Source organism: Lindgomyces ingoldianus, assembly GCF_010093535.1.
Source record: "Lindgomyces ingoldianus strain ATCC 200398 unplaced genomic scaffold BDR25scaffold_59, whole genome shotgun sequence".
Classification (NCBI taxonomy): domain Eukaryota; kingdom Fungi; phylum Ascomycota; class Dothideomycetes; order Pleosporales; family Lindgomycetaceae; genus Lindgomyces; species Lindgomyces ingoldianus.
This window is the reverse complement of record NW_022985220.1, coordinates 21,980-49,280: the sequence shown is the minus strand read 5'-3', so window position 1 is coordinate 49,280 and position 27,301 is coordinate 21,980. Positions and strand designations below refer to the sequence as shown.

The 27,301-nt window shown below is 39.7% G+C and overlaps 8 protein-coding genes across 8 annotated transcripts; 5 read left to right on the top strand and 3 right to left on the bottom strand.

The window, feature by feature from the left end:
* The first annotated feature begins 6,307 nt into the window (after positions 1-6,307).
* On the top strand, positions 6,308-7,194 carry BDR25DRAFT_273010 (O-methyltransferas-like protein family 3). The gene has a single exon (XM_033687339.1). It carries the CDS (start codon positions 6,379-6,381, stop codon positions 7,084-7,086), a length of 708 nt encoding a protein of 235 aa, XP_033540262.1. The 5' UTR covers positions 6,308-6,378; the 3' UTR covers positions 7,087-7,194.
* Positions 7,180-9,442, bottom strand: BDR25DRAFT_329661 (xanthine/uracil permease family protein-like protein; the record flags this gene model as incomplete). Its single annotated transcript, XM_033692467.1, has 10 exons — positions 7,180-7,234; positions 7,406-7,472; positions 7,521-7,627; positions 7,688-7,812; positions 7,863-8,343; positions 8,396-8,505; positions 8,557-8,908; positions 8,963-9,056; positions 9,104-9,290; positions 9,350-9,442. 10 exons carry the CDS (start codon positions 9,440-9,442, stop codon positions 7,180-7,182), a joined length of 1,671 nt encoding a protein of 556 aa, XP_033540261.1.
* A 627-nt stretch (positions 9,443-10,069) lies between these two features.
* On the top strand, positions 10,070-10,624 carry BDR25DRAFT_319941 (uncharacterized protein; the record flags this gene model as incomplete). Its single annotated transcript, XM_033691862.1, has 1 exon — positions 10,070-10,624. One exon carries the CDS (start codon positions 10,070-10,072, stop codon positions 10,622-10,624), a length of 555 nt encoding a protein of 184 aa, XP_033540260.1.
* A 719-nt stretch (positions 10,625-11,343) lies between these two features.
* Positions 11,344-11,880, top strand: BDR25DRAFT_245667 (uncharacterized protein; the record flags this gene model as incomplete). Its single annotated transcript, XM_033685893.1, has 1 exon — positions 11,344-11,880. A coding segment is annotated over one exon (537 nt), but the record flags the coding sequence as incomplete, so codon positions are not given.
* A 1,806-nt stretch (positions 11,881-13,686) lies between these two features.
* On the bottom strand, positions 13,687-15,285 carry BDR25DRAFT_297934 (C2HC5 finger protein; the record flags this gene model as incomplete). The annotated part of the gene is made up of 1 exon (XM_033689038.1): positions 13,687-15,285. Exon 1 carries the CDS (start codon positions 15,268-15,270, stop codon positions 13,687-13,689), a length of 1,584 nt encoding a protein of 527 aa, XP_033540258.1. The 5' UTR covers positions 15,271-15,285.
* Positions 15,286-15,427: 142 nt separating this feature from the next.
* Positions 15,428-16,361, top strand: BDR25DRAFT_307731 (peptidyl-prolyl cis-trans isomeras-like protein-like 1). Its single transcript, XM_033690892.1, has 3 exons — positions 15,428-15,490; positions 15,545-16,130; positions 16,188-16,361. Exons 1-2 carry the CDS (start codon positions 15,458-15,460, stop codon positions 15,995-15,997), a joined length of 486 nt encoding a protein of 161 aa, XP_033540257.1. The 5' UTR covers positions 15,428-15,457; the 3' UTR covers positions 15,998-16,130; positions 16,188-16,361.
* Positions 16,170-17,537, bottom strand: BDR25DRAFT_383684 (S-glutathione dehydrogenase; the record flags this gene model as incomplete). The annotated part of the gene is made up of 5 exons (XM_033697836.1): positions 16,170-16,392; positions 16,439-16,785; positions 16,863-17,107; positions 17,159-17,366; positions 17,420-17,537. 5 exons carry the CDS (start codon positions 17,535-17,537, stop codon positions 16,189-16,191), a joined length of 1,122 nt encoding a protein of 373 aa, XP_033540256.1. The 3' UTR covers positions 16,170-16,188.
* A 5,993-nt stretch (positions 17,538-23,530) lies between these two features.
* On the top strand, positions 23,531-26,364 carry BDR25DRAFT_397132 (uncharacterized protein). Its single transcript, XM_033698482.1, has 8 exons — positions 23,531-24,981; positions 25,021-25,091; positions 25,169-25,219; positions 25,278-25,296; positions 25,346-25,470; positions 25,503-25,635; positions 25,695-25,971; positions 26,038-26,364. Exons 1-8 carry the CDS (start codon positions 23,566-23,568, stop codon positions 26,229-26,231), a joined length of 2,286 nt encoding a protein of 761 aa, XP_033540255.1. The 5' UTR covers positions 23,531-23,565; the 3' UTR covers positions 26,232-26,364.
* Positions 26,365-27,301: the final 937 nt, after the last annotated feature.

Here is a 27,301-nt window from a genome sequence, read left to right as displayed (position 1 = left end):
GACATAAATTTTAGGAATGTAGCAGCCTAAAATAATGTGTCTATATTAATAACATGTAGAACATCTTTATTATTAATTTATACAACATTAATAATAACTTTATAGTTAAAGTAGGTGTTATCTTTAATTATAAACTTAAATCTTTATAAGGCCTAGTTATATAATTAGTAAAGGTAGCAGAACTTCTTAATCTCTTCTAGCACTGCAGCATTAATGTTGTAGCTAGCGCTAGTTAGCATCTTCTAGAGTCTTTTTGTGCAAAAGTGTCTAAATTAGCAGTAGAGGCAGTAAAGTTTTAATTTAGTAAAGAAAGACATAAATTCTTTCTTACTAATATTAAAAAAAAAGTGTCTTTATTTTTATATAACAAGTACTATAGTTTTGTCTTTATGTATAATAATATTTAGAATGTTATTAAAGTATGCCCTAAGTTAGTTAGCATCTGCTAGTAATAGCAGAAATAGTGTTAGAGTTTCTAGGATGTAGTATGTAACTAGACTAATTAGGTTCTAGATTTATATAGTACTAATTAATCTCTTTAGTGTCTAGCTTTTAAAGCTAATATCTGTTTAGCTAAGTATTTAATTAATTTCTATATATAAGTTTTTTTATATGTATACTTTAAGTTAAAACTTACTAACAGTAGAGATCTTTACTGCGCTTATGTTTTATAGTTTGCCTTAGTATACTATATAGTATTAGTTATTAAAGATAAACTGCTTAGCATATTTCTTAGGTTTAATGCTGTAGATGTCCTCTTCTGTTACACAGTGTAGATAGGTAGCAGAGGTAAAGTAGTTAATAGCTTTTTTAGCATTCTTACTCTTTTATTTTATTTCTTTTACATTATGTAAATTATTTTTTTTCTTAGAGTAACCTTTAAAGTCTTAGATATATAAAGTAATAGCTTTATATAATAAAGTCTTATTATAGAAATCTTTATATAAAGCAACATACTAGTTCTTTGCTTATATATAGTTATTATAAGAGTAGTTTAATAACTAATATTTTTTTTTATAGTAGACAAAGTACTTCTTTGTCTACGTGCAGTTATCTCTAGATTATAGCCTAAACCTAGATAGAGATCTTTTATATTATTTTTTTTTACATAGAGAGAAGCTTTCTTCTTGTTATGTAGACTTTTATTATGCAGAGTTATATTAGCAGTCTGTGTAGTATGCATTAGGCAGTTTCTAAAGGTATTAGTTTACTCTTTAGTCTATAGTAACTTAAAGTAATGCCTGTAAGTTACTAAATAAGGCTTTACATAAGAGCTTAATAGTAAACATAGCATGTTTTAGTTTTAGTTGTCCTTAACAGGCTTATATAACAGCAGTGTGCAGTAGAACATCTTTTTAAAATTCTATTTCTAGTGCTTTTTATATAAGCATAAGCTTATTAATTATTATTTTAAAGACTTTATGTAAACTTTTATTAAAGTTTTTTTATTAGCATTATGTAAAGGTTATTATTGTCTAGTCTATCTAGTACTAGCTATAGTTTACATTAGTGTTAAAGTAACTACTTAAGGTGTTGTACAAATGCTTCTAGTTATATCTAGGGCCTATGTTGTGCATATAGTACATATTTACCTAACCTTCTAGGATATCTAGAAAGATGTTTATGTACTAAGTTTTCTAAATATCTAGCTATTAACATAAATTAATAAAGATCCTTATTTTATTTATAAAAATGTTATATAGTTAACTTATGTAGTTATTATTTTTTTTTATACTTTTTAGAATTATATAATTTTATTTGCTAAAAGTTTTTCTTTAGCAGTTTCTCTCTAGAGTAGAAGTTTATATAGGTTGTAATGTAGTATAGATTGTACAGGTGGTATTAGTAGTGCATACACTACTGCAGGCGGTGGTGTGTACAATTAAGGGTGTGGAGCAGGCGTTAGGTAGGGTGGCATGTATTGTTTATACAGTGATTAGTGTAGTGCTAGCTAAGGTGTAAGAGCAGGTAATGCTAGTATGTTTAGTGTTAATAGCAGCATTATGTTTAGTCTGCTTCTGTGCAGAGCCTTATATAGTAATAAAGGTTATGTATAAAGCCTTTTTAGTGCAATTACCTTTTTTTATGCTATATTATATAGCTTCTAGGCTTAGGTACCTTTAGTGCCTAGCTGTAGTGTAATTTCTTTATCCTTTAGCACTTATATAAGCTTCTTTTTAAACGCGCAGCTAAGTGCTAAAAAGTTTTATAGTATCTATCTTTTAAAATCCTTTATGTACACACTTAGAAAAGTAGCGCCTTTCTAAGTTATTATGTATAAATTAGTAATTATATAACTTATGTATAATTAAGTCTATAGGCTTATTAAAGCCTCTAATATGTTAATTTTGTTATTCTAGTACTTTAGGCTAGTCTTATTCTATAGTGTTGCCTCTAATATCCCTATATCCTTTATAAGTTATTTATATAATAGGAATTGTTCTTTATTCTTCCTATTATTACGCAGAGTTATTAGTTACTAATAAGATTCTATTATAATAGTATAGTTAATTGCTTTTCTAGTAAATCACGCAGGTACTGCTGTTGTCTAGCTGCTAGGTTGTGCAGCTTTAATAGCTTTAGTGTGCGCCTTACACTATCTTCTTCTTACTTTATACAGTAGCAAAGCTTACTGTATAATGCAAAAGATTAATCTACTATCCTAAAAAATAAGTAACTAAACAAAGTACCTTATAAGGTGTAAGTGCTTTATTATTACTTTTTCTAAGAGATAGGTAACAAAATAAAGTGCCTTATAAAGCGTAGAGTTAATTGCTTGTGCAGTAGATTACGCAGGTACTGCTGTTGTCTAGCTGCTAGGTTGTGCAGCTTTAATAGCTTTAGTGTGCGCCTTACACTATCTCCTTCTTACTTTATACAGTAGCAGAGCTTGCTGTACAATGTAAAAGATTAATGTGCTATTATCTAGCTACTAGGTTGTGCAGCTTTAGTGGCTTTAGTGTGCATCTTACACTATCTCCTCCTTACTCTGTACAGTAGCAGAGCTTACTGTACAATGCAAAGAATTAATCTACTATTTTAAAAGATAAGTAACTAAATAAAGTACCTTATAGAGCATAAGTACTCTGCTGTTACTCTTTCTAAAGAATAGGTAACAAAATAAAGTACTTTATAAGGCGTAAGTACTTTATTATTACTTTTGCTAATTTGCAGTTAATTAAATTAACTACTAATTAGTGTTAAATAGGCTCTAACAGCTAGCTGCTTATAGTATAAGCACTTAAGTAGCAAGAGTAAGAGTAGTGTACAGTGTGCATAGTGTATAAAGTAGGTAAAGTAAGAGCAATATGTTTCTAGTTCTATTGCTCTTGTCTTTCCTTTATATAGAGGAAAAGGGGGATATCTAGATGTTTGCGCACAGAGGTTCGCGCACGAGCATTATGTGACATAGATACGTGATCCTGCTCGTGCGCGATCGTTCGTATCCAGGCCGCGACGCTGCTGCTGCGTACGGACACTTAAAGTAATTTTTATAAGCTAGGTGTAACTAAGCTATAGTATAATACGCTAGAGACTTAGCTAGCTTAGTGTAATACATTAAAAGCTTTAATAAGGCTACTATGTAATTAATTAGAACATAGTTTTTTAGAGTATTAAAATTATTAAAATTAACATTAGCAAGTTACTTTTTTATATCCTTAATAGTATTAACTAGCTAGTTAAATATTAAAAGGACTTTTTATATAGCTTTAAACATACTTAACCTACTTTTTTTTTTAAAGAAAGATGTTGCTTTCTTAAAGAGTAGTAGTAGCTATATGTACTTTATAATTATTACCTAGTCTTTTATTATTAGTCCTCTTTTTTAGATAAAAAGATGTGGCTTTTTATAAAAGATATTATTACAACGCCTAGCTAGCTTTTAATTATACTTATTAATCTTATATATAATGTAGTCTCTAAGAGGGTTGCAGAGCTTAATAGCCCTTTTAAAAAATAAGTAATAAAAGTTCTACTAAGTCTTAATAAGCTTAATAACTTTTTAAAGCATTATAAGCTCCCTAGAGTCTTAATACTTAAGCTAGTAGTGTTAAAAAAGTTAACAGGCTTAAAGCGTATATATTAACACTAAAACATTACATAGAACTTTAAAGAGGCCCTTTTTACACTACTTCTCTATAAACTTCTCTTTACTAAGGATATTAGTGTTAGAGTTTTAAAAGGCGTTACAGTCTTTACTAAATAGTAATTTCTAAGCCTTTAAGTTAATAATCTAGCATAAGTAACATAGTTATTAGTGCTGTAAGTTAAAGCTATATAAAGTAGCTAAAGCTTTAACAGTAGTATTATTATTAGTAGCATTATTAAAAATAAAGTAACTAAGTGTATTCTTAGTAAGTTAAAAAGCTTTTAATATATTATTAATAACTAAAGTAATATTATTACTTATGTAGGAGCCTGTTAAGCTTAGAAGCCTAAGGACATAGTCCTAGGGGACCCTAGCAGCGTTAATATAGTGTACGCATATACCTATAATAGCTATCTTGCTGCTAGTTAACGTCTAATTATTAAATAAGATGTGTATTAAAGATTGCAACACCTTTAAGTAATTAATTATAGTAGGCATGTAGGCAACATACTTAGTAATTATACAGTTACGTAAGCTCTGCTAGCTAGCCTAAAGATATCTATTAGCTAGCAGGTTAGCAGCTTATATTATAGCCTAGAAGTTTAAAGTCTTAATTATATATAAAGCTTAATTATTTATAATAACTTAATTAAGCACTACATATTAAAACGCGTTTTTATTAAAGAAGTTTACTATTATATTTGCAACGCCCTAAGACACTTAGAGGCTTTGCGCTTATAACTAGGCTATTATTATAAGTTAACTAGGTAGGATTCTAAGGCTAGTTTTAACACCTATTTTTTTAAGCTAGTGCCCTAGTATATCCTGCCCTAGATGCTAGGCAATAGCTAACATTAACATGCTAGCCTAATAGACTCTGCTAATTGTACAGCAGCAGTAGCAGTACTTGCAGAGCTAGTAAAGCGTTTATAAGGAGCTATAATACACTTAATAACTATACTACTACACTTAGCTCTCTAACTTGCGCTTAAGTTTAAATAAGAGCTTATAATAAGTAAAAATACATGTCTATATAATACCTTTATAGGCTATGTTTAAATTAATAGCTAGCAGGCCTAGAGTAGAGGTAGGCGTAGGTGTTAGGTTGCTATATACATTAGTATTAGTATTAGCATTTATTACAATATTACTTATAGGCTTTATGTTAGTGCTTTGTAAGTTAACCTAACTAACGCAGTATTTAAAGGCTTAAAAAAGGTTATAGTTTATACCTTTAATAAAAATTTAGGTGTTGTAAAAATAAATATTTAATAGTAAAAGTAGTAAAAATAGCTGCAGTATATAATAGAGACACCTATAGTGTTAAGGTTTAAAAAGTTAAGAAATTACACTAGTCTTACTTAGTAAGCTAATAAGAGCTTTAGATTTAGTCTCTAGAAACTTAACACTATAAATAGTATTACTAAGTATCTATACTATAGGCAATAGTATAAAAATAGTATTTTATTAATCTGTCTAATTAATCTGTTAGATTTAAATTAATTAATTAATAAAACAGCTAGGCCTAGATTAATTATAAACAGATTAAATAATTAAGCTGTCTAATTAATCTAGATTAATAGGATTAATTATTAACAACTCTAGATAGGTTGCGATTAGCTGCGCTGTGCTGGCCAGAACAGGTATAGGTAGTATCCAGCTTTTCAGCTGAACATGGATGCGATGAAGAGGATGGAAGAACTTATTCGATCAAATAAGAGGGAGGTCAATCAATTCGAAGGGTTGAAGGTCGTGTGACAGCCGAAGTGTTGCGAAAGGAAATGAGTAGTAAGCGGATGGAGAACATATCAATAGCCGAGGAGGTACTGGCGAGTCCTTGACTACAATCGAGGGCCGTCTCTCCTAGAGACAAATATATTGTCTGCACAATATACTGTAAAGAAGGGAGAGCAGACGATGTCCAAGAGTTGAAGCTCGGAACTGAGGCGCAAATGTAGCTGCTCGGAGGAAATAGAAGAAATCACCGACCTCGGATTTAACCTGTCTTATCAGATCCTTCCTCTGACGTAATGTGCGCCAGAAATTGGGCGATTGAGTCACAAACTCTTCGAAACAACATTTACCTCCGACATCGTACATCTCGGACAACGAGGCAGTAATGCGGGACGCGCGTGCGGGTAGAGGAGGCATCCGCGGCCGTGACAAATTTGTCTATAAAATCATCAGCCCCCCCGTGCCAGAATTGACTTACTAACCCTCCCATTTCCTCAAGCATCAATATTCATTCATCTCCTTTTCACAGACAATTGCCGGCAATTCTTCCTACAATGTCTTACCTAAAGCATGAAACAGACGAGCGCTGGACCGCTGTCGACAGGTACAGCTTCTCCCACCTCCACCCCAAGTCCTCTAATCCATCCCCCGAGGCACTTGAGTACGCCCTCTCCAATTCTGAGGAGAAAGGTCTTCCTGACATCGCCGTTTCGCCATCACAGGGCAAGTTCCTGATGCTTCAGGCGAAGCTATTGAAGGCGAAGAACGTCCTCGAAATTGGAACCTTGGGTGGATACTCCACAATCTGGATGGCCAATGCTAGTCCAGAGACCAAGGTCACCAGCGTGGAAGTGGACAAACGTCGTGCTGAAGTTGCACAAGAGAACTTCCAAAAAGCAGGCGTATCTGATCGGGTTGAGGTAAGGCTTGGGCCGGGAATGGAGGTCTTGCCCCAGGTCGCCGAGGAGATCAAGCAGGGCAAGAGAGGCAAGTTTCAGCTGGTATTCATTGATGCCGACAAACAGAACAACTGGAATTACGTCGAGGCAGCTCTTGGAATGTGTGATTCCGGTGCCGAGATCATCGTGGATAACGTCGTTCGCCAGGGGAAACTTGCGCTTGAGAACACCGAGGATCCAGGCATTGAAGGAGCTAGGAAGGTGGTGGAGATGATTGGAAAGGATGACCGACTGGACGGAGTGGTCCTGCAGACTGTCGGCGAGAAGAGTTACGATGGTTTCTTGATCGCGGTGGTTAAATAAGTATCGAGACCGGCAGGTCAATACTCAATCACCTTGAAATACGAGGTCGCCCCAGAAGTAACATAATCTTGGCAGCTATTACATAGACTATTGTCAAGTTGTCAAACGCGTTCGCCGTATGTTTAATGAGTGAGTAAATGTCGTGGAACTTGGAGATATGAGTAACAAGACAGCAACATCTCCGAACTAATACGTTCCTTCCCCAGGAACTGGCAGCTAACGAGTTGGGATAGGTATAGATTATACGTGAAATTTGAAAGATATGAAGTGGACCCTCCAATTTGCTCCTCAGTGACTGGATTGAATTGGCTTCTCTGACTCTACCTTCAACCAGTCTCGTATATGGTTGATTTTTGAGGACCATGGCATTCCGCCGTCTGTTTTATCTAGTGGACTGTAAGATCTCTCGACAAGTAGGAACGACTAGGACTTACAAGACCACTGTTCACGCTCCTCAAAGCCCTCAGGGAAGACCCGATTCCTTGAAATGATTCCAATTAAGGCGATGGATCCATTGATTGCAATGTAAGTCATGAGCCCTCTGCACATACCGTGTCAGTGCCAGCCTATTCATGGTGATATGTGCGGGAGCACCACTTACGCTAGCAAACCATATGCGATTGAATAGCTAAAGGGGATGAATATTACTGTGACGAAAGCCGGAACCGCGTCTCCAATGTACTTCCAGTTCACTGAAACAATTTGACGTATCATCATGCATCCAATCTTTTGCTTGGTCAGTGCTATGTGGTATCATTACTTAGGGTGCAGCTTACAAGTACTAGAGTACTTCCTGTCGCCCAGGGTGGTATGGAAGCGAATATGGGCGCGAAGAAGATAGATATGATGAAACAAAGGCCCGTAGTAACAGCAGTCAGACCAGTACGGCCCCCTTCTGCAATGCCAGATCCGCTTTCGATGAATGCCGTCACAGGTGATAAGCCCAGCAAGCTGCCGATAGAAATGCAGAACGCGTCCGCGCAGTAGGCAAGCGTGGAACGAGGGAAATCCTTCCTCTCTGGGTCAACTACTCCTGCGAAACGTGCCATGCTGTATAAGGTAGCGGTACAGTCCAAGATATCCACGTAGAGGAAGGTAATCAAGGCCAGCATAAATTGCCCTGCTTGAGAGCTGATTTTCCATTCAATCACATTCAGAGTCTTGTGGATCGGATGAAATCCTACGACCTTTTTGAAGAAGTCGAATTTTTGTTGGCCGGCATCATCATGGGGAAAGTAGGTGAATGAAGTATTTCGCCTACAACTCATCGTCAGCGGCCCATTAATAGTGTTCAGACACCAGAACATACGGCCAAGATATGATGGAAACTAGAAGGATTCCCAGGATCATGGCACTTTTCACCTTGTATGCCATCAAGAGAACGGTAAATATTCCTCCGGCAAAGATACCAATCCACAACTAAACTAATTAGCTCAATCGATCCTCAGACCGTATTATTCCACAACTCACAGCAGGGTTCTGCATTTTGTGCCCTGTACAGTGACCAAAATTGTCAAGATGCTGTGGCAAGCATCCTCCCAGGTCTAGAGGAGCTGGAAAGGACCCAGTGATAGCTCCAATACCTGCTGGATATGAAAGCCCAATCAAGGCCAGGAAGAGACCGATGCCACATGCACTGGCAATCTTGATCGAAGTCGGCAGTAGCCTAACCAGCCATTGACGCATGCCAGTTAGGGCGAGAAATATGAAGATCCACCCTTCCACAAAGACAGCCGCCAGGGCTAGTTTGTACGGTATCTTTCCGGTACCGTGGAATCCGACCACTTGGTAAGTAAAGTATGCATTCAATCCCATGCCGGGTCTTGAAGCTCTGTCAGTATGCACTAAGATATCCGTTTTATGGAAGAAAACTTACGCAAGAGCCACAGGAAGATTAGTCAGTAACCCGAAGAGGCAAGATGCAAAGGCTGATATTGCTGCAGTCGCGGTAATGAGGTCCCTCTGGACTTCTAGTAGCAACGTTAGTGAGTGTTCAAAGATATCCTTGGGGGCCCACCAATTAAGCAACTTGTATAATCCAGATCCTTTGAGCAGGTTGCGTCCTGAGTATCGTTACATACGCAGATTCCACCAGAATCCGTAAGGATAGCTGCATTGACGGAGATAATATAAGCCATGGTGAAGAAGGTCGTGAGACCAGCGCGCATCTCAGTTAGGACGTATGAATTTTTGATCTCCTTTTCCTAGACACAATAGATCAGACCTCTTGTTCATCAACGTCAATTTCAGCCTTATCACTTACATGGCCGCTGCCATCAAGACGAAAGATGCGACCGGCTGTGGTCTTAGCAAAGCTGCTATTAATTTTATGGCCTAAAGCCGCGAAATACCCCATAGCGGTAGTTAACACCTGATATGAAGAAGACACTTGAAAGGAGAAGTTGAGATTAAGGAGTTCAAGTATCCCTCCACCAGGCTGGAGAATTGCATGACTTATTTGACACCATGGAATATTGACATGACATTACAGCCTCACAATAAAGCTGAGACACCTTCGCCATGAGCGCCATTCTCGTAAGTCCGAGAATCCAACGCTCTATCGAATGGACAGTCAATGAGGCGTGAGTTGACGCATCCGGCCATTTATTGAGGATGTTTTCATGAAAAAGATAGGGAGGAGGGGCCAATAATGTTAAGAGGGCTGAAGATCCCTGAGCGCTTTTGGGCGGGCCTCGCTTCGTGAAATGCTTCATTGGATATATCCCTTATCATATGGCGCCTACATGGGGTGAGGTCTGCGGTGTGGCTAAACGTCGTAGGATCTTTCAGGCCGAATGGCGCCTGTCATTCAGCTGTAGCGTTAGAAGCTGACTCTTGCCCATTTCCACGCTTAAGGCGAGGACGTGTGACATTTGTGCGGCTAACCCACTACTACCATTATGCTCGCTGCAGTGGACATTCAAACCAATGTGCGCATGATTCTACACCATCTTCCGAACCACCTCGAAGCTCAAGTCACATTATGTTTAGCGCTGATATTACCTGGACACCTATGGCAGATGATGTGAGAAGAATTGCAGGGCCGAAGGACCGCGATCGCGCATCCCTGAAGAGCAGCGATTCACAGTCGACGAAGAGGGGGAAATTTTGGCCCTTTTCCAGACAACTGAAGCGTACCTCCAAATCGGAATATCTTCAACCGGAATCAACTCAACCTGGACTCAACATAACTGGTTCTCAAGAAAACAAAGGACCTGCCTATCCATACCCTCACTCTAAAGCAAACAACTCGCACCCTGTGGAACTGTATGGCGACAGGCAAGAGTATCTAGAGAATAGGACAGACTTTTCTAGCCCTTCGAGATGGCATCCATATGCACTATCCGAGCCCGTGTTTGAACTGCCAGCGTCTGTCACGGTCCCCAGCCCCCCAACTAGAACGTCAGGTCAACATGGTGGGTTGCCAAAGTATCCTGCTCCGAGGCACGAGGACCATTTTCGAAACCAAGACATTGCCCGACAGAGCCGATGTTCTTCTGATGAAAATGAGAGTCCTGCTCTAGAGAATCACCAGTAAATACTATACCTAAGCTAAAACGTGCACTTCGCTTATTGAAGCTAGATTTCTGCCTGCCGACACAATAAATTGTCAACCTGATCGCACCCTGGGTGCCGTTCACGAAGGCGATATACCGCAGACACACAAATACTCCCCAGCTTCTCGAAATTCATCACTACGTTCATCTGCCCTAATTTCATCTTCCGCTAGCATTACTTCTCCATTTTCATCGATCAAAGGGACTTCTACGCAATACTTCCAAAGATATATTCAGAGAATGTCTTACGCACCACCCGAGACTGCACTTGCGCGTATAACGGAGAAATGGGATAGTAAGATGATAGGAATACACTCTCGGGATCTCACATTAGAGAAGGATCTCTGGGCACTTGCGTCTTTACACCGGCTTTCATCTTCAAGACGTGAACAGAGTCCAGCTAGTCAGCCACTGCTCACAGAAGCTGCGTCGCAGATGCCAGCATTGACGTCAATACTCGTAATAGCCGGAGACGAAGGTAATGAGTTCCTCTTATCGAATTTGACAAACTTTGCCGGAGTTAATCTATAAACTAGCCCATGTCCATTTTACCGCAGCCCATCACCAAAATGCAAAGATTACTCGATTAATACTAAAAGACATCGGATGTGAGATAACGCCTAGTCCACCAAATGTCTTAAACTTAGTCCTAGATCCGGATACGGGAGTATTTCCAGTCCCAAATGAATCAATCCAACGTATCCAGGCCGACACTCTGGCAGCAAGCTTTCCAGCCTCACGTATTCTATCTGTTCTCCAAGAATCCCATCGTGTCCTTGCACCTGATGGGGTGATGGAATTTCGAATCGTCGACCCGCTTCCTGATCCCAAAACTGTTGGCAATCTTCTCAATCACTGGATTGAGGAATATCTCTTGCTAAACTTGGAGAAATCGTTCCGGTGTTCTCGGCCTTCATTGCTCGTGCCAATGTGGATACGAGAAGCTGGGTTTGTGGATTATCAGCAGAGTGAACTAACGGCCACTGATTTCAGTGGTCAGCTCTCTTGTATAGTACAGAAATTTCCAGCAATTGCGTATGAGGGTGCAAGTGTTGATGAGCGACTCCAAGTTGAGATTGGACACATGGTATGGCAAACAATGTGGGGAGATTTCGTGAAGATAGAATGTGGTATGGATGTAAGGTGGTGGGAAGACAATGAAGTGCGAAAAGAGTGCCTCGAAAGAAATGCGCAGGTTGTCTGCAAGGTCTTCCGCGTACGGAAACTGCCTCCTTGAAGCGCTTTCGACTTCGACACCCCCGAGAACCAATCCATCCATAGATCCTCCGAAAGGTCTCACAAGCGATTCGAAATATATATTCAAATAATATCTTTTCCAAGCTGAGCAAAATCTATCGGGATGGCGTCCTGATTGTAGGTGCGGTTACCAAATGAGCTTTCACGTGACCCCTCATCTATCCAGAGGGTTGAGATGGGAGTTGTTTTGTATACATTATGTAAGCCAAAGGGCTCTACGATGGGCTGCCCAACCAACCTTGGGCTTGGGGTCTATCAATACTATATAGATCATATAGCTCTTCGGACCCTCAGTCCACAATGCATGACTCCTCTCATAACCCGTGCCTGCAAGGTTACACATTATCTTATCCTCTCAGATGAGAATCTATAAGACCTTGATGGACTTGATTGTCTCTCGTTAATCGGAAGGGAAACATGTCGCATTTATGGTACAGAAACCTTCCTTCCCTGCGCCTCAACAGCCCCTACGGCTGTTACTATAGCTCCTACTTACCTTCGCTATATCCCCTAAGCCATTTCCATGGCCCTCACTACCCCTGCTATTATAGATGTAAATAAATACTCTGCAACAGAGCACTTAGACTTAGAACAATACACTTCACTTCATCAGCTTTCTACATAGCTGCATGCTTACACCACCTCTCTATTTGCAACAAAACACGCAAGACAGAGTCTCTACTCTAGTGTTCCCAATGTCAAGGAATCTGAGATAGAGGTAGGGAAGTACCTCTCCTATATATAGTTTGAGGCCTATTTCTTCATGTCCGCAGGCACATATTTCTATCAAAATATCTCTTTCGGAGCTGTGCAAACTAACCATGTTTATTTGTATGCGCACAGGCGGCAGTACCACCGCAATTGCCCTCGCAGTAACCTTCTGTCTCTCCGGATGACCACCCTGTTATGCCTGTATTGCAGCTAAAATCCGCACCACCTTAAATGAGGCCTCGGATATCTACAACAGTCCCAAACATGCGTCGTGGGTTTACGTCCGAGCCTGCGTCCATAAGTCCTTTACACTACTACTCTTTTTTGCAATATGCCATAGCGCGGGCTCCCTAAGGAAGCAGGACTTGCGGAGGTAGGTGGGCATATTATCCCATCGAGGACACAAGTCAGAGTGAATATCTACGGCATTCATCAACACGAAGCTTACTGCAATAAGCCGGTTACTCTCAACGTAGAAGGGTGGTTGCAAAATGAGGTATTACTCAGCCCCAAGGGGAACTTTCAAAGAAACACATATGGGAAGCTTTTGCTCCCTTTTCCATTAGGCTGCGCGGGTGTGGTGGACAAGTCATGGCGTACCCGAAGTTAGTCTTGCGCTTACTAAACGTTCTGGTTTCTTAAATTTAAACGATCAAGCTGAGATCCAAGTTTGGATTGTATTGGTGAGAGTGGTGAGCGCGGTGAAGGCAGGGCAGATGGAGAGGTAAGAAGTTGGTGTTTAGGGGGAGGGGGAGGGTAAGGAGCCTTTCAAAGGATAGAAATTTGATATATGTCGTTAAGATGGTAAAGAAACTTTGCGAGAAGAAAGGTATTATTTGGCGTTGGGACTTTTCGCTCTGCAGTATAGATGCGGTCTATTACTCTACTTTGCTCGAACAAGTCCTCCCATTCCTATCGCAAATGGACCCATAGCAAAATAATATAGGCAGCTCATCTACGGATTCAGAACTCTGCAGTGAGTTTGCGCAGTGAGGATATGGTCTAGTAGCATCGTACGATTCAACCCAGGGATTTGGACAGACGAACGAATTCCAAGATATCCATGTTTAATCGACTATCCACATTTCTCCGGCTCCTCCTCCCGTCCTCCATACACACCTCCGTCCAGAATCCACTGCTCATTATCCTCATTATCATCCTGCACCCTCCTCCAAGTCTGTTTCTTTTCGTGTTCCCTCTCCTTCCCCTTGCCTTCGATCTTAATGGTCGGCCGAATCAAGCCACCCAACAACGGATTTTTACTAAACGCGCCCCCACCAGCTGATCTCTGATCATGCGTTTTAATCGGTGCGGGCAAATCCTCCTCGCGCTCAGGTGTCGTAGGTCGCTCAGCAGGAGCCATCCTTTTCACGATCTTTCCACCAACGAGATCGATGCTTGCAACCATTTTCCTCTTCTCATATTCCGGGCGCGCATTCCATTCCTGTTCTCTGAGCGCTTTCTGCTGCCGCTTCAACTGCATAGCGCGTTCTTGCGGGCTCGCCCACATGCTGAGTCCCGCAGTTGGAACTTCGAAATCGGCAACCTCGTCGTGGACCTGCGTCCGCCTCGCATTCTGTGCCTGAAACGCAAGGAGCTTGTCACGATGCAGTTTCGCCTTCGCTAACTTCTCGCTCTCGGAGTCGCTCGGCGGGTTAGAGGACACAGGCGTGGCTGACTTAGGCGTTGAGAATGGCCGCGGCGCTAGAGACACTTCTGCCCGCTTCTGCGAGGCGTTGTTTGCGGCCATCTTCTCTTTCCCGCGCTCTTCTCGTAGCACGCGGACCATGGATTGCACTTCTGTGGCGCTGAGGAGAGGCGCGTTGCAGAAGGTGCAGGGACCAATGCCCTCTTTTACACAGATGATTTTGCCGCAGTTGAGGCAGTTGGGGGCTGCTTCAAGGAGGGGATGGCGGGCTGCCATGCAGTTACATTTTCGCTTCATGTCATCTTGAGTAGATGGGAGGGTTGGATTAGTTTGGATTTCTAGGGCGCGGATAGCGGAGTCGAGGTCGTTGAGGGTGGTAGAGGCACCTTGCATGGACGTCCCGCCTTGGACGCTGATTTTGGCTTTGGCTTTTGGAGACGAGTTCCGGGACGTTTTAACATCGGAAATCAATTGGCCTGCTGCGGATGGTGGAGGCTTTGGCGCGGGTGCTGGAGATATACCCCTTGATGCTGGCGTTGCTGAGCTGGACCTAGAGCCGGTGGCTGGTTTCTGAACGGCCTTTGGTTTATCAACTAGAGCGAAGGCGCTGGCTTTCGTTCCCTTCTGCTTCGATGCCCCAGCCATGTATTCCTCCTCCTCTTTCTTTAGATACCCGCCAGAGGTATTGCCATAACTCTCTGGCTGCCGTGGTGGAGGAAGTTTGCCTAAACCTCCGCCTCTCTTCTTGCGGGGCTTTGCTTTGGGAACTTCTGAGAGCTCATTTGATGAATGAATTTGGCTAGCAGTGGTAGATTGCTGAAGCTTTCGATGATTGTTGAAGGATGTGATGAACTCTAACGCTTGCGGGCTATCTCCAAGAAAACTTTGGAGATGTTCTGCGGTTTCCTTGTTTGGTAAGCTTTCGGAGTATGAGATAATTTGTTTGAGTGACTCGTCATCCAAGGGGAGAATCTTAGAGAGCTGGGGGAGTGCCCAGGTGGAGAGATCCATGTTAGTTGATTCGTGTTAGATTGTGTTGGAGAGGTGGACTTCAGTTCTGATTCATCAATGAAGCAGCTTTGTAGCCACACATAAGTGTGGCGCAGTTGTGGCTTTCACGATATGAAATTCTCAGTGAGAGCTCAACATGGTCGTAACTAGCCCACGACTGTCATTGTACTCCACACAACTCCTCAAGATGGCTACTGAGGTTGTAATTGAAACTACCTTGGTAGGGAAGGAATATTTCTTTTCGTTCTCCTAGACCTGCTAATAAAGCACCTAGGGTTCATTCACGGTCGAACTCTACACAACGCATGCGCCTAAGACCTGCCAAAACTTCGCCACCCTCGCCCAGCGCAACTACTTCAACAACCTCATATTCCACCGTGTAATCCCCAACTTCATGATCCAAGGTGGGGATCCAACGGGCACAGGCCGTGGTGGAACTTCCATCTTTGGCGAGAAATTCGAAGACGAGATCACACCCTCCCTCAAGCACACTGGGGCGGGCATTCTGTCGATGGCTAATTCGGGCCCGAATACGAATGGCAGTCAGTTTTTTATTACGCTAGCGCCGACGCCGTGGTTGGATGGCAAGCATACGATATTTGGAAGGGTGTCAGGCGGGCTGCAGATTGTGAGGAAGTTGGGATTGGTAAAGACGGATAGGGAGGATAGGCCTGTGGAGGAGGTGAAGATTGTGAAGGCTTATGTTGTCGAAAAAGATACTATTTAAGCTTCGGAAAAGGTCAATCGACATTGCGCACCCCCCGACTAATGATGCACTACTAGGGAAGATGAGCAGGCAATGATCAGGCTTGCGCTCCGATCTAAGATGGAGTGCACTGTTGAACACAAAAATAGATGCGCTGATGTACGTCCAAATTACACCCTATGCATGCTGTACCCTAAAGCTGAAGCTCTACCCTAGAGGGGTCCATTTGGATGTATCAACACCTTCGGGTCCCTATCTACCCTCTTATCGAACTTCTCATACGCGTCAGGGGCACCACCGATAGTAATCTCATGAGAGACTACAATGCTTGGCTTTGCTTTACCGGAAATGATTAAGTCACGAAGATATCTGTTATACGCTTTGACGTTGCATTGTCCCGTTCCCAACGTTAGACCCTGCGAATAATCAGCTGTGAAAGTGTTGTCTATTGGAGTAACTGACTTTTTCAAACAGTTTCCCAAAGGACAGCAAAACCTGGCACTTCTTGCTTTTCTTGTCTGGTGCTTCAGGATCTGCGGGCACATACAGACCCGGGATCCCCAGTCCACCAGTCGGCCTCGTTACCATGAGAAGCTGGTCCAAAACGATATTCGGCTTTTCTTTGCTTCCAGGAGTCTCGACCGCCTGATATTCCACCGCCTCTACGGCGCGATCTACCATTCTTTCATTGAGCTCGATGATCTGTTCGACTGGGTCTTTCTTCTTGAAATCAATTGGTATACATCCGATCTTCTTCGCCGCCTCCAACAGCTCGGATACAGTATCCACGACGTATACGCTACTCGCGCCTCAGATGATGCCACTATAAGCAGCTATCAAGCCAATGGGGCTTGGGACATGTTAGTAATCGGCTATTGCTTGAAACTTCGCCTATAAGCTCCGAATACTGCAACAGTCTTCCCTGGCCTGAACCCCGCGAGAGTCAGCCCATGCCATCCCGTTGGAAAAATGTCCGCCAAAAGCGCAAAGTCGGCCTCATGTTCCGTTCCTTTCAGCAATTTCAATGCATTGGAATCGGCACAAGGTCCTCTCAGAAATTGTGCTTGACCACCCTGGTATGGCCCCATGGTAACATATCCGTATGCTCCGCCGGCGAACCCTGTATTGACACTGCCACCTATTACTAATGTTGAAATGTTGAGCAAAGGTGTTATTACTCACCCAATAAGGAATGCTGTACGTCTTTCCTCACCATTGCGAGACCTTCCATCTGCAACATTGAACGGAAGTGCAATTCTATCGCCCTCTTGCAACAACGTTACTCCTGGGCCGGTTTCGATGACAACACCTATTTTCTCATGACCAAAGATAAGTTCTGTCTCTGCCGCTGTGCGACCTTGATACATGTGAAGATCCGATCCGCAGATCGCTATCATTCTAGCTAGACTTAGCCTCAAGCCGCGTATGAGAGTGATTGAATACCTTTGGTCGTCACTTTAATAATCACATCATCTGGATGCTGAATCTTCGGTGTCTCAACCTCCTTCACGGAAACCTTGAATGGGGCCTCATAATGTACCGCTTTCATTTTCTCGGCCATATTCGCGTCTGCAGTGTTCACGGCACCGCCTGGATCGTTTCCAAAGTTAAGGAGAGGAATAACGGCAAGATCATCTTTTGACGTATTCCAAAATTCAAAATCCTAAGACTGATATGTATATGTAGTTGTACGTATGACGTTAGTGGCGGCCCACCGTGTACTCGAGGTATGATCCAGTGGATGCTGTTTCGCCTTTTTTTTTTGTTGGAATTTTTATGCATTATGACACCAGGAAGATATATTATTATCGTTATTGTAGAGAGGGGCAGCTTGTCGATCTTAGTGGGGTGCATGGGATAATAGGAGCAGTTCCGATCTATTATATGCAGAAATCAAAGCATTTCTAAGCATTCCTTATGTCTTTTTTTTTTCCTTACTAAAATTATATAGGATAACTAAATGTTAACATACTTCACAGGCAAGTTGCTTACACACCTAAGTTGCTTACTTTTACTAAGACCCTACTAAACTACTTTTTCTACACTAATATATTCCTAACAACACTACTTAGACACGCTAAAAAAACATTAAATATAGCTTACACTTTAAGCTTTTAAATAAAACATAACACTTTTAAAGTAACATACTATAGCTATGCATAAAGTCTTTTAAAAGATAATAAATAACTAATGTGCTAGACAATCTTTATAAGCTAATTCTACAGCTAACTTATAAAGAATAGGTAATAATAAGAAGCAAGTAATTGTTAAGCATATACTTAAGCTATATACGCAAGGATTTTCCCCTTAGCTAGTAGCTGTGGCTAATATAGCTAATTATTTGCGCGCTAAGCGTAATCTAGGCTATGTTAGCATAAACTAGCTTAATATACTCTACAGGTAAGTTACTTATACACCTAAGTTACTTACTTTTACTAAGACTCTATAAAACTACTTTTCTTACACTAATGCATTTCTAATAATACTACTTAAATATGCTAAAAGAACATTAAATATAGCTTATACTTTAGGCTTTTAAATAAAATCTAACGCTTTTAAAGTAATATACTATAGCTATGTATAAAGTTTTTTTAAAAAAATAATAAATAACTAACATACTAAATAACTTTTATAAGCTAATTTTATAGCTAACTTATAAAGGCTAGGTAATAATAAAAATTAAGTAATTATTAAGCATATACTTAAGCTATATATATAAGGATTTGCTTTTTAGCTAGTAGCTATAGCTAATAGAGCTAATTTTTTACGCACTAAGTATAATCTAAGCTATGTTAGCATAAACTAGGCTAGTATATTTATAAAGTGTTATTTAAAAGCTTAAAATGTAAGCTATATCTAATATTCTTTTAGCATATCTAAGTAGTGTTATTAGAAATATATTAGTGTAGAAAAAGTAGTTTAGTAAAGTCTTAGTAAAAGTAAGCAACTTAGGTGTGTAAGTAACTTGCCTATAGAGTATGTTATACTACTAGCTAGTTTTTTTTATTAAAAATCAACTTATTAAAAACACTAAATTATTTTATATAAAATAAAAAAAAGCTATAATATACACTTACTTTATCTATAGTCTTTAAAGTAATAAGAAATAGTAGGTTAAAAATATACACTTTTTTTTTATAACTTGTAACAGCGCAGGCAAGACAATAGGTCTGAATGCGGTAGGAATCCACTCAGAGGCATATGGGAGTGCGTGGGGACTTAATAACCTAGGAATTCCATTAACAACTATAGGCCTTGTACAAAAGGATATTAGAAAACTATTAAGCTAGCTACAGGGGAGGCACAACTAAATACATAAGGGAATAGAGGTAACAGTAGAGGGCAGGGCAGAGTTGGGGCTAGGTTAGGGTTAGAGCTGATATAAGGGCCTTCTAGAGGTTCTAAGCAACCTAAGATAGAACAATTTATAAGAATTATTACACTACCCCCTCTCTATAAACTAATAGTTTCTATTATTAGTTAAAAGTAATTTAACTATTAAAGATAATTTAGATAGAATAACTAGATTCTTCTTATAGATCCTTCTCTTTAGATTATACGCTGTAAGATAGGCTACTATAGCTTTAAAGAAGTTTGCCTAGGTGTGTTGACAGCTATAGTTAGGTACCTATAGGCTAGAAAAAAGCTTTTTTTATAGATAGAAAAACTAATCTAACTAGAATACTAATTTTTTAATAGCTATACTAATAAAGCGCGCTTTAAATGTAAAAAATAGCTTTTTTTATCTATTCTAAGAATCTAAAACGCTTATTACACCTTATTTCTTTTTTAGCTAGTAATAAAATAAGCTTATAAAAGCTTTATTACATTATCTATACTTTTAAACTAAAACTAGTCTAATTTAGCTAGGTATTCTAGCTCTAGGTAATTCTTTACAACACTAGTAGTATGTTCTTATACTAATACTATCTGTGCACGCTTACTTTAATAGTAATCTAAATTAATATTAAGTCTATTTATAATAAAAGCTTACTATTATTTAAATATAAGTTTTTTACTATCTATAAAAATCCTAATCTTAGGCATACATTTAGTAAAGTAAATTTAATAAGTTTAAGTAGTACTTAAAAAGTCTTTTGTACTTAAAGTAGTAAAAGTAGTATAAGGCGTTATTAGAGGTAATTTAGTAGTTAGTAGAGGTTAACTAGTAGTCTTTAGCTAAATTAGCTGCTTAAGCTATACTTATAATTAAGTAATCTAATTATTAATAAGTATACTACTAGAGGTTAACTTTAAATTAGGTAAAAGTATAGCATTAAAAGCTGCAGAAGTAGGTTTAGCTATTAACATAAATTATTAATTAACTTTAGAGGGCTTACTATAGCTAGAGTGTATTTTAATTTTTAAATTAAAAGGTAGTTAGCTAGACATTAGTAGTTACCTTTAATTTTAATAAGTTATTAGTAGTCTCTAAGTTTCTACTTTAGCACACTTTACATAACTTTTCTAAAGGTAATTCTAATTATAGAGGATAAAAAGTTTTAAACTTAAAAGCTTTAGTTAACAGAAAGTTTCTAGTATTCTATCTATATAATTAAGTAGTTTAATATAATAGTATGTAAAAATTATAACTTAAACGAAATTAAACATGTCTTAGGCTTAGATATAGTTAAACAAATAATTACTATAATATTATAATAAAGCTGTTACTAGTAAAAGTAAGTTTTTTAATATAATGTAACAGCGTAGGCAAGACAATAGGTCTAAATGCAGTAGGAATCCACTTAGAGGCATATAGAAGTGCGTGGGGACTTAATAACCTAGGAATTCTATTAACACCTATAGGCCTTGTACAAAAGGATATTAGAAAACTATTAAGCTAGCTACATAGGAGGTACAACTAGATACATAGGGGAATAGGGGTAACAGCAGGGGGCAGGGCAGAGTCGGGGCTAGATTAGGGTCGGAGCCGATACAAGGACCTTCCGGAGGTTCTAAGCAACCCGAGATGGAACGATTCATGAGAATTGTTACATAACTAATATGTTTATTTATCTTAGTATTTTTATCTACTACTAATTAACTTTTTAAATAGACTTTCTTTATTTTTATTACTAATTTTAGTAGGTTTTTTAAGCTTCATGCTAGGTAGTTTACAACACTGCTATGGCTTTTAAGTTATTTTTTTATATTTTAAACTATATAAAAAGAGTCGCCTTTATAGTTAGTAATTGTCACAGTTATGTTACAGCTATCCAACCCCTGAGTACCCTAGGCTTGGCACGGGGTATATAGTCTCCTCGACCTTCGTACCTCTGCCTTCAACCCTAAGGTTTACTCTCGTTACACCCTGTAACAGCACAGGCAAGACAATAGGTCTAAATGCGGTAGGAATCCACTTAGAGGCATATAGAAGTGCGTAGGGACTTAATAACCTAGGAATTCTATTAACACCTATAAGCCTTATACAAAGGATATTAGAAAACTACTAAGCTAGCTATAAAAGCAAGGTGCAACTAAATACATAGGGAAATAGGGGTAGCAGCAGGGGACAGGGTTAAGTTATGGTCAGGGCTAATACAGAGACCCTTTGGATAGGTTCTAAGCGACCTGAGATGGAACAATTCATAAGAATTGTTACACTACCCCCCCCCCTCTGTAGACTAATAGTCCCTATCAGCGTAGGAAGTATTGCTGTTAAGTCCTCTGCCTTCTTAAACTAAAACTAGTCTAATTTAGCTACGTGTCCTTGCTCTAAATTATTCCTTTACAATGCAAGCAGTGTCCTCTAAACTAAACGCCATGCGTGCGCACCCGCTCTAATAGTGATCTGCATTAATGCCTAGCCTACTAATTAAGGCCTGCTATTGTCTAAACGTTAGTTCTTTGCTATCTGTACAGTTATTAATCTTAGGCGTGCGTTTAGTAAGGTAGCATTAGGTATTGTTAGGGGTGCCTAAAAGGTTTCTTGCTATTAGAGTAGCAGTAGTAATTTAAGGCATTATTAGAAGTGATTTAGTGGTTAGAGGTTAGTAGTTAAGAGTTAGGCATTAGTAGTTGTCTCTAATCCTAATAGGTTATTAGTAGTCTTTAAGTTTCTACCTTAGCGCTGTAACAATTCTCACGAATTGTTCCATCTCGGGTCGCTTAGAACCTATCTAAAGGGTCCCTGTATTAGCCCTAACTATAACTTAACCCTGTCCCCTGCAGTTACTCTTATTCCCTCTAATTATTTAGTTGCACCTCTTCTCTTAGCTAGCTTAGTAGTTTTCTAATATCCTTTGTATAAAGCCTATAGGTGTTAATAAGATTCCTAGGTTATTAAGTCCCCACGCACTCCTATATGCCTCTAAGTGGATTCCTACCGTATTTAGACCTATTGTCTTGCCTGTGCTGTTACAAGCGCATTCTACGCAACTTTTCTAAAGGTAATCCTAATTATAAGAGATAGAAAGTTCTAAATCTAAAGGCTTTAGTTAATAGAAGGTCTCTAGTATCCTATCTATAGACTAAATAGTTTAATATAACAGTGTGTAAGTATTATAACCTAAACTAAATTAGACGTGTCTTAGGCTTAGACATAGTTAAATAAATAATTAGTGTAATATTATAACAAGGCTATTACTAGCAATAGCAAGTTTTCTAATATAATGTAACAGCACAGGCAAGGCAATAGGTCTAAATGCGGTAGGAATCTACTTAGAGGCATATAGGAGTGTGTGGGGACTTAATAACCTAGGAATTCTATTAACACCTATAGGCCTTGTATAAAGAATATTAGAAAACTACTAAGCTAGCTATAAAGGTAAGGTGCAACTAAATATATAGGAAAATAGAGGTAACAGCAGAGGACAGGGTTAAGTTATAGTTAGGGCTGATACAGAGACCCTTTAGATAGGTTCTAAGGGACCTGAGATGGAACGATTCATGAGAATCGTTACAACCCCGCTATCCTGCATTGCCTCTCTGTGACCTGTGTTTCCTGCTTGATACCTCTTATAGTAATAGTAATTTTAAACTGCCTAAGTAAAAGAAACAAATAAAGGTTTATATAAATATAATTATTAAGCTTCTTAAGTACTTAGTTTAATATACTAGAGTAGTTAAAGCTAACTAGAAAGGCTAGAGATGCTATAGACACAATACATTATAATTTAACGCGTTGTTACTCTTAAAAAACCTAGTATACACACTTCTTTATACAAACTAAAAGCTTTAACTTACCTAAAGCAGTTCTATTAAGTTTTAATTAATATATAGTAGATGTTGTTAAAATTTTAATCTCTAATACAATTTTAGTAGGGGAAAAACTATCCTAAGGGCAGTGCTAAGAAATACTCCGATTTTTGGATATACCAGATCCTTAGACCCTAGCTACAGGAATTAGTATTTCCGGCAGTTAGGCCTGGACCTTGATGGTTTACCAAGCTGTGCATGGATTTGTTGATGCACGCCAAGGATGGGAGAGGTGAGGCACGCGGGCGGTAGAGTATGCACAGCCACATGCGGCGGTGTGGATCTATCTGACTAAGATCTGGCAATCAACTTTCCGCTTCAGCCTAGATTCGAAGTTCCTGACCATACAATCGACTCTGAGGCCACTGTTTGAGTAGAGCAAAAACATTTCAATGTCATATCATTCATCTCTATCTCTACCCAAAATGCCTCTTGAAGCTCTCCCTAACGAACTGCTAAGCGCGTGCTTCTCCAATCTCACAATCCCCGAGATCAAATCTGTGCGCCTTGTCTCGAAAAGGCTCCACTCCGCCAGCTCCCCCTTCCTAATAAGTAAAGCCTCTGTTTCAATTACTCCCAATTCCTTCACCCATCTTGAAGCCCTCTCCAACCACCCCATATTCTCCAAAAGCATAACCAAACTCTCCGTCGACGTATCCTACTACGACACCCTTCTCGCAGAGAGCCTGGGTCGGTTTGCACTGAATTCCTCATCAAATCTGTATCAGCGTCTTGAACGGATGGAACGCCGTGTGGCAGCCCGACGCGACCATAATGAAAGTACGGCTTCTCTAGATAATGCATTTCAGGTTACGGGTGAATGGGATGCAGTTGCAATTGACGGATTTCAGAATGAGAAGGCAACGGCGAAGCAGAAGTTAATTTTGACCACTTTTGAAGAGTATGTTAGGCGGTTTAAGGATCAGGAAGAGGTTAAGAGGGATGGGGCATACGTTACGAGGCTTGTAGATGCGATATCGAAGTTTACCGCTTTGAGGGCGATTGTGGTCCTGGATTATGAGATCAGAAGTAAGGAAGATTCAAAACGCCACGAGCCACTTTCGGAACAAGACCTAATTTCGAGCTGTCTGGATCGTTCGCAATGGAAAGGCACATGGACGACTGGGATGGATACTTCTCCGCCTACCTATATCATCTCGGATCTCTTCACCACGCTTGCCAAAACGGATATCCGACCTAAACACTTCGATATCAGAGTCACAGCGCCTGCTAATCTCCGCTGCTTATCCTTCTCGGAGGCTAAGCTCTCTACGATTCGCACAACGCTCTCACGCGCCACGCACTTGTACTTCTTTTTGCAGAGGTGGGCGCGCAAAGACTCATACGCAGAGAACAATGATCGGCCTGTCGATGAAATGGTAGCATTGTGCACCCTCACAACCGCGTATTTCAGTTCCTTTCGGCTTGAAGAGCTGCATCTCAGTCTCGATGACTACCCCTGTTTCTACGAAATTCCCACCGTCTCGCTCAGTAAATTCCTTACCCTTCCTCTCCAAACCCCCGCACTCAAGAGTATCTACTTCCGCAACGTCCCTACCACTCTGATAGACCTAAAACTATTTGCCAGCAGTGTGAGGACCACTTTGACGTCACTGCGATTGTATGGCCCATATCTACTTTCAGGGTCTTGGGTTCAGGCGTTGGATGTGCTAAGGGAGTTTGAGCACCTACACTATTTTGAGCTGCATGAAGCTAAAGGAATGGAGTTTGGGAATCAGTATGTAAGGAATCCGCCTAATAATGAGATGCACGAGTATGTTTTGAGGGAGAGAGAGGCGAATCCGCTTGTGGGGTGGGAGAGAGAGGATTGAATGCGGGGAGTGAAGTCAGATATCGAATGTAGCTTGCGGAGTAGTGGCATACGAAACTGGTCAATGATAATGCTTCGGAATTTATTGTATCAAGTTAAGATTGTATTGAATCGGCATCTATACAATTATTGAATGTCATGTTTTTCACGACACCCTGACTAAGTCCAAGGATTACCCGCAGCCTTCAAATGAAGATGACAAGCACTGAACTCAGGTCTCAATAAAGCCTGACCTTTACCTTCTCTCCATGGTAATTGTGTATGACAAATCAGCGTGAGATTTGTATGGGCGGTGGGCTCTAGAAGAAAGTTGTTCACGTGATGTCAATCTGGGATGCCAGGCAATGAAACACAGCAGCTCACCTGCTTCTACCCATCTCCTGAATAGTGTTTTTGCAAGGAATATTGGTTACGGATTTAACCAGATGGGAAGAGGGATTAATTTTGGGTTGTACCGACTCCGACCGTTTTATAGCCTAGATACGGAAATGGAGGAAGGCTTGTCATCGTCGAGGATATTGATGGGAAGGGTGTTGTAAAAAGTGCAGCGTATTTCTCACGAAGATGCGAGCAATGGAAGTATAAATTACGCAGGCCCTTCTCTTCAGATGACCCTCACTATTCATCGACAGTAGCAGCTTCCCTTAACCCTCATCCTCAATTCCCTCGCTTCTATTATCCAAAATGCAGCCCCTCACCTTCCTCGCCCTAATCACCGGCTTCGCCTCAGCCGCCGATATATGCCGCACCACCGGCTCGTCCTGCAGCGGCACAAAAGTCTGTTGCAACGGGATCCAAGAAGGCAACTGCTGCAACCTTGGCACAGCTCGCTCTGAGCTTCTCTGGAGCCTGCCCGCCGACAGCCGATTCCAGGTCTGGAGCGGTACCGACTGTAATAAGGGCAATTCAGGGACCTTCAAAAATCCGAATAAGGTGACGAATAAGTGTATTGGGTTCAGTTATCCTGGTAAGTGCTCCGAGAGCTGAATTCGGGGAGATATTTGAAAAGAAATATTATTTAATCGGATGTTAGTTCCTTCAGCCAAGTGGCTTAAGGGTGGTGGTACGAAACGCGATGTCAATGAGCCATGTGTGGAGCCTAATGTTGCCATCTACGAGGTTGATGGGGCCGAGCATGTTGCGAAGATTCCAGCTGGGAGTGGAGTATTGGTCGAGGAGTGGATTGAGGAGGAGAAATGGGATTTGTTGGAAGATCTTGAGATCTGATCATGAGGCGTACGCAAGCCTTTCTTAGAGAACGTATGTACAGTCGCCTACCAAAAGTCATTAGCCACTCAACCATCTGAGCTCTGCAGAGGTATAGTCAGCCTATTTAGGAAGAAGGTTACTTAGCTAATTGCTACCTAAATTAAAAGATTTTTATTTCTATAAGAAGCTTATATTTAGGCCTATCTTCAAGTGTTATAGTTAATTAATAGAAGGTTCACTTGACTTTGCTTTAAAGAACTTCCTTTATGCGCTTTAGCTAACCAAGGATACACCTTTTATAATTAGCTAGTGTAATCTTTACCTACTTTTTTTTTTAAGAATATCTATTATCTAGTTACATGTAGTAATATATTTTATTACTTTAAAATATAAAGCTTTATAATCTACTAAAGGTTTTTTTATCAAGTTTAAATTAAAATTTTATAGAGGCTAATGCGTATATTATAAAACTGCTAGTTCTTATAAGAGTGATAATATACTATAAGGCTAGAAGCAATCTATACTAACGCTCTTATAAAAGAAAAGACTAGCAGCAACCTATACGAAACTAGAATTACTTAACCTTTTATTTTTAGCTTTAGTTGTTTTATTTAAGCTTATTTATTTAATGCTTTTCTATTGTTTTTTTTGTTTAGCAGCAACTTATTTTTTTTCTTTTATATAAATATAAACTTTATTACTTTACTATTAACATACTCTATAGGCAAGTTGCTTACACACCTAAGTTACTTACTTTTACTAAGACTTTACTAAACTACTTTCTTTACACTAATATATTTCTAACAACACTACTTAAATATACTAAAAGAATATTAGATATAGCTTACACTTTAGGCTTTTAAATAAAATATAATACTTTTAAAGTAATATACTATAGCTATATATAAAGTTTTTTAGAAAATAATAAATATCTAATACACTAAATAACTTTTATAAGCTAATTTTATACCTAACTTATAAAAGCTAGATAATAATAAAAAGTAGGTAATTATAAAGCATATACTTAAGCTATATGTGTAAGGATTTTCCTTTTAGCTAGTAGCTATAGCTAATATAGCTAATTCTTT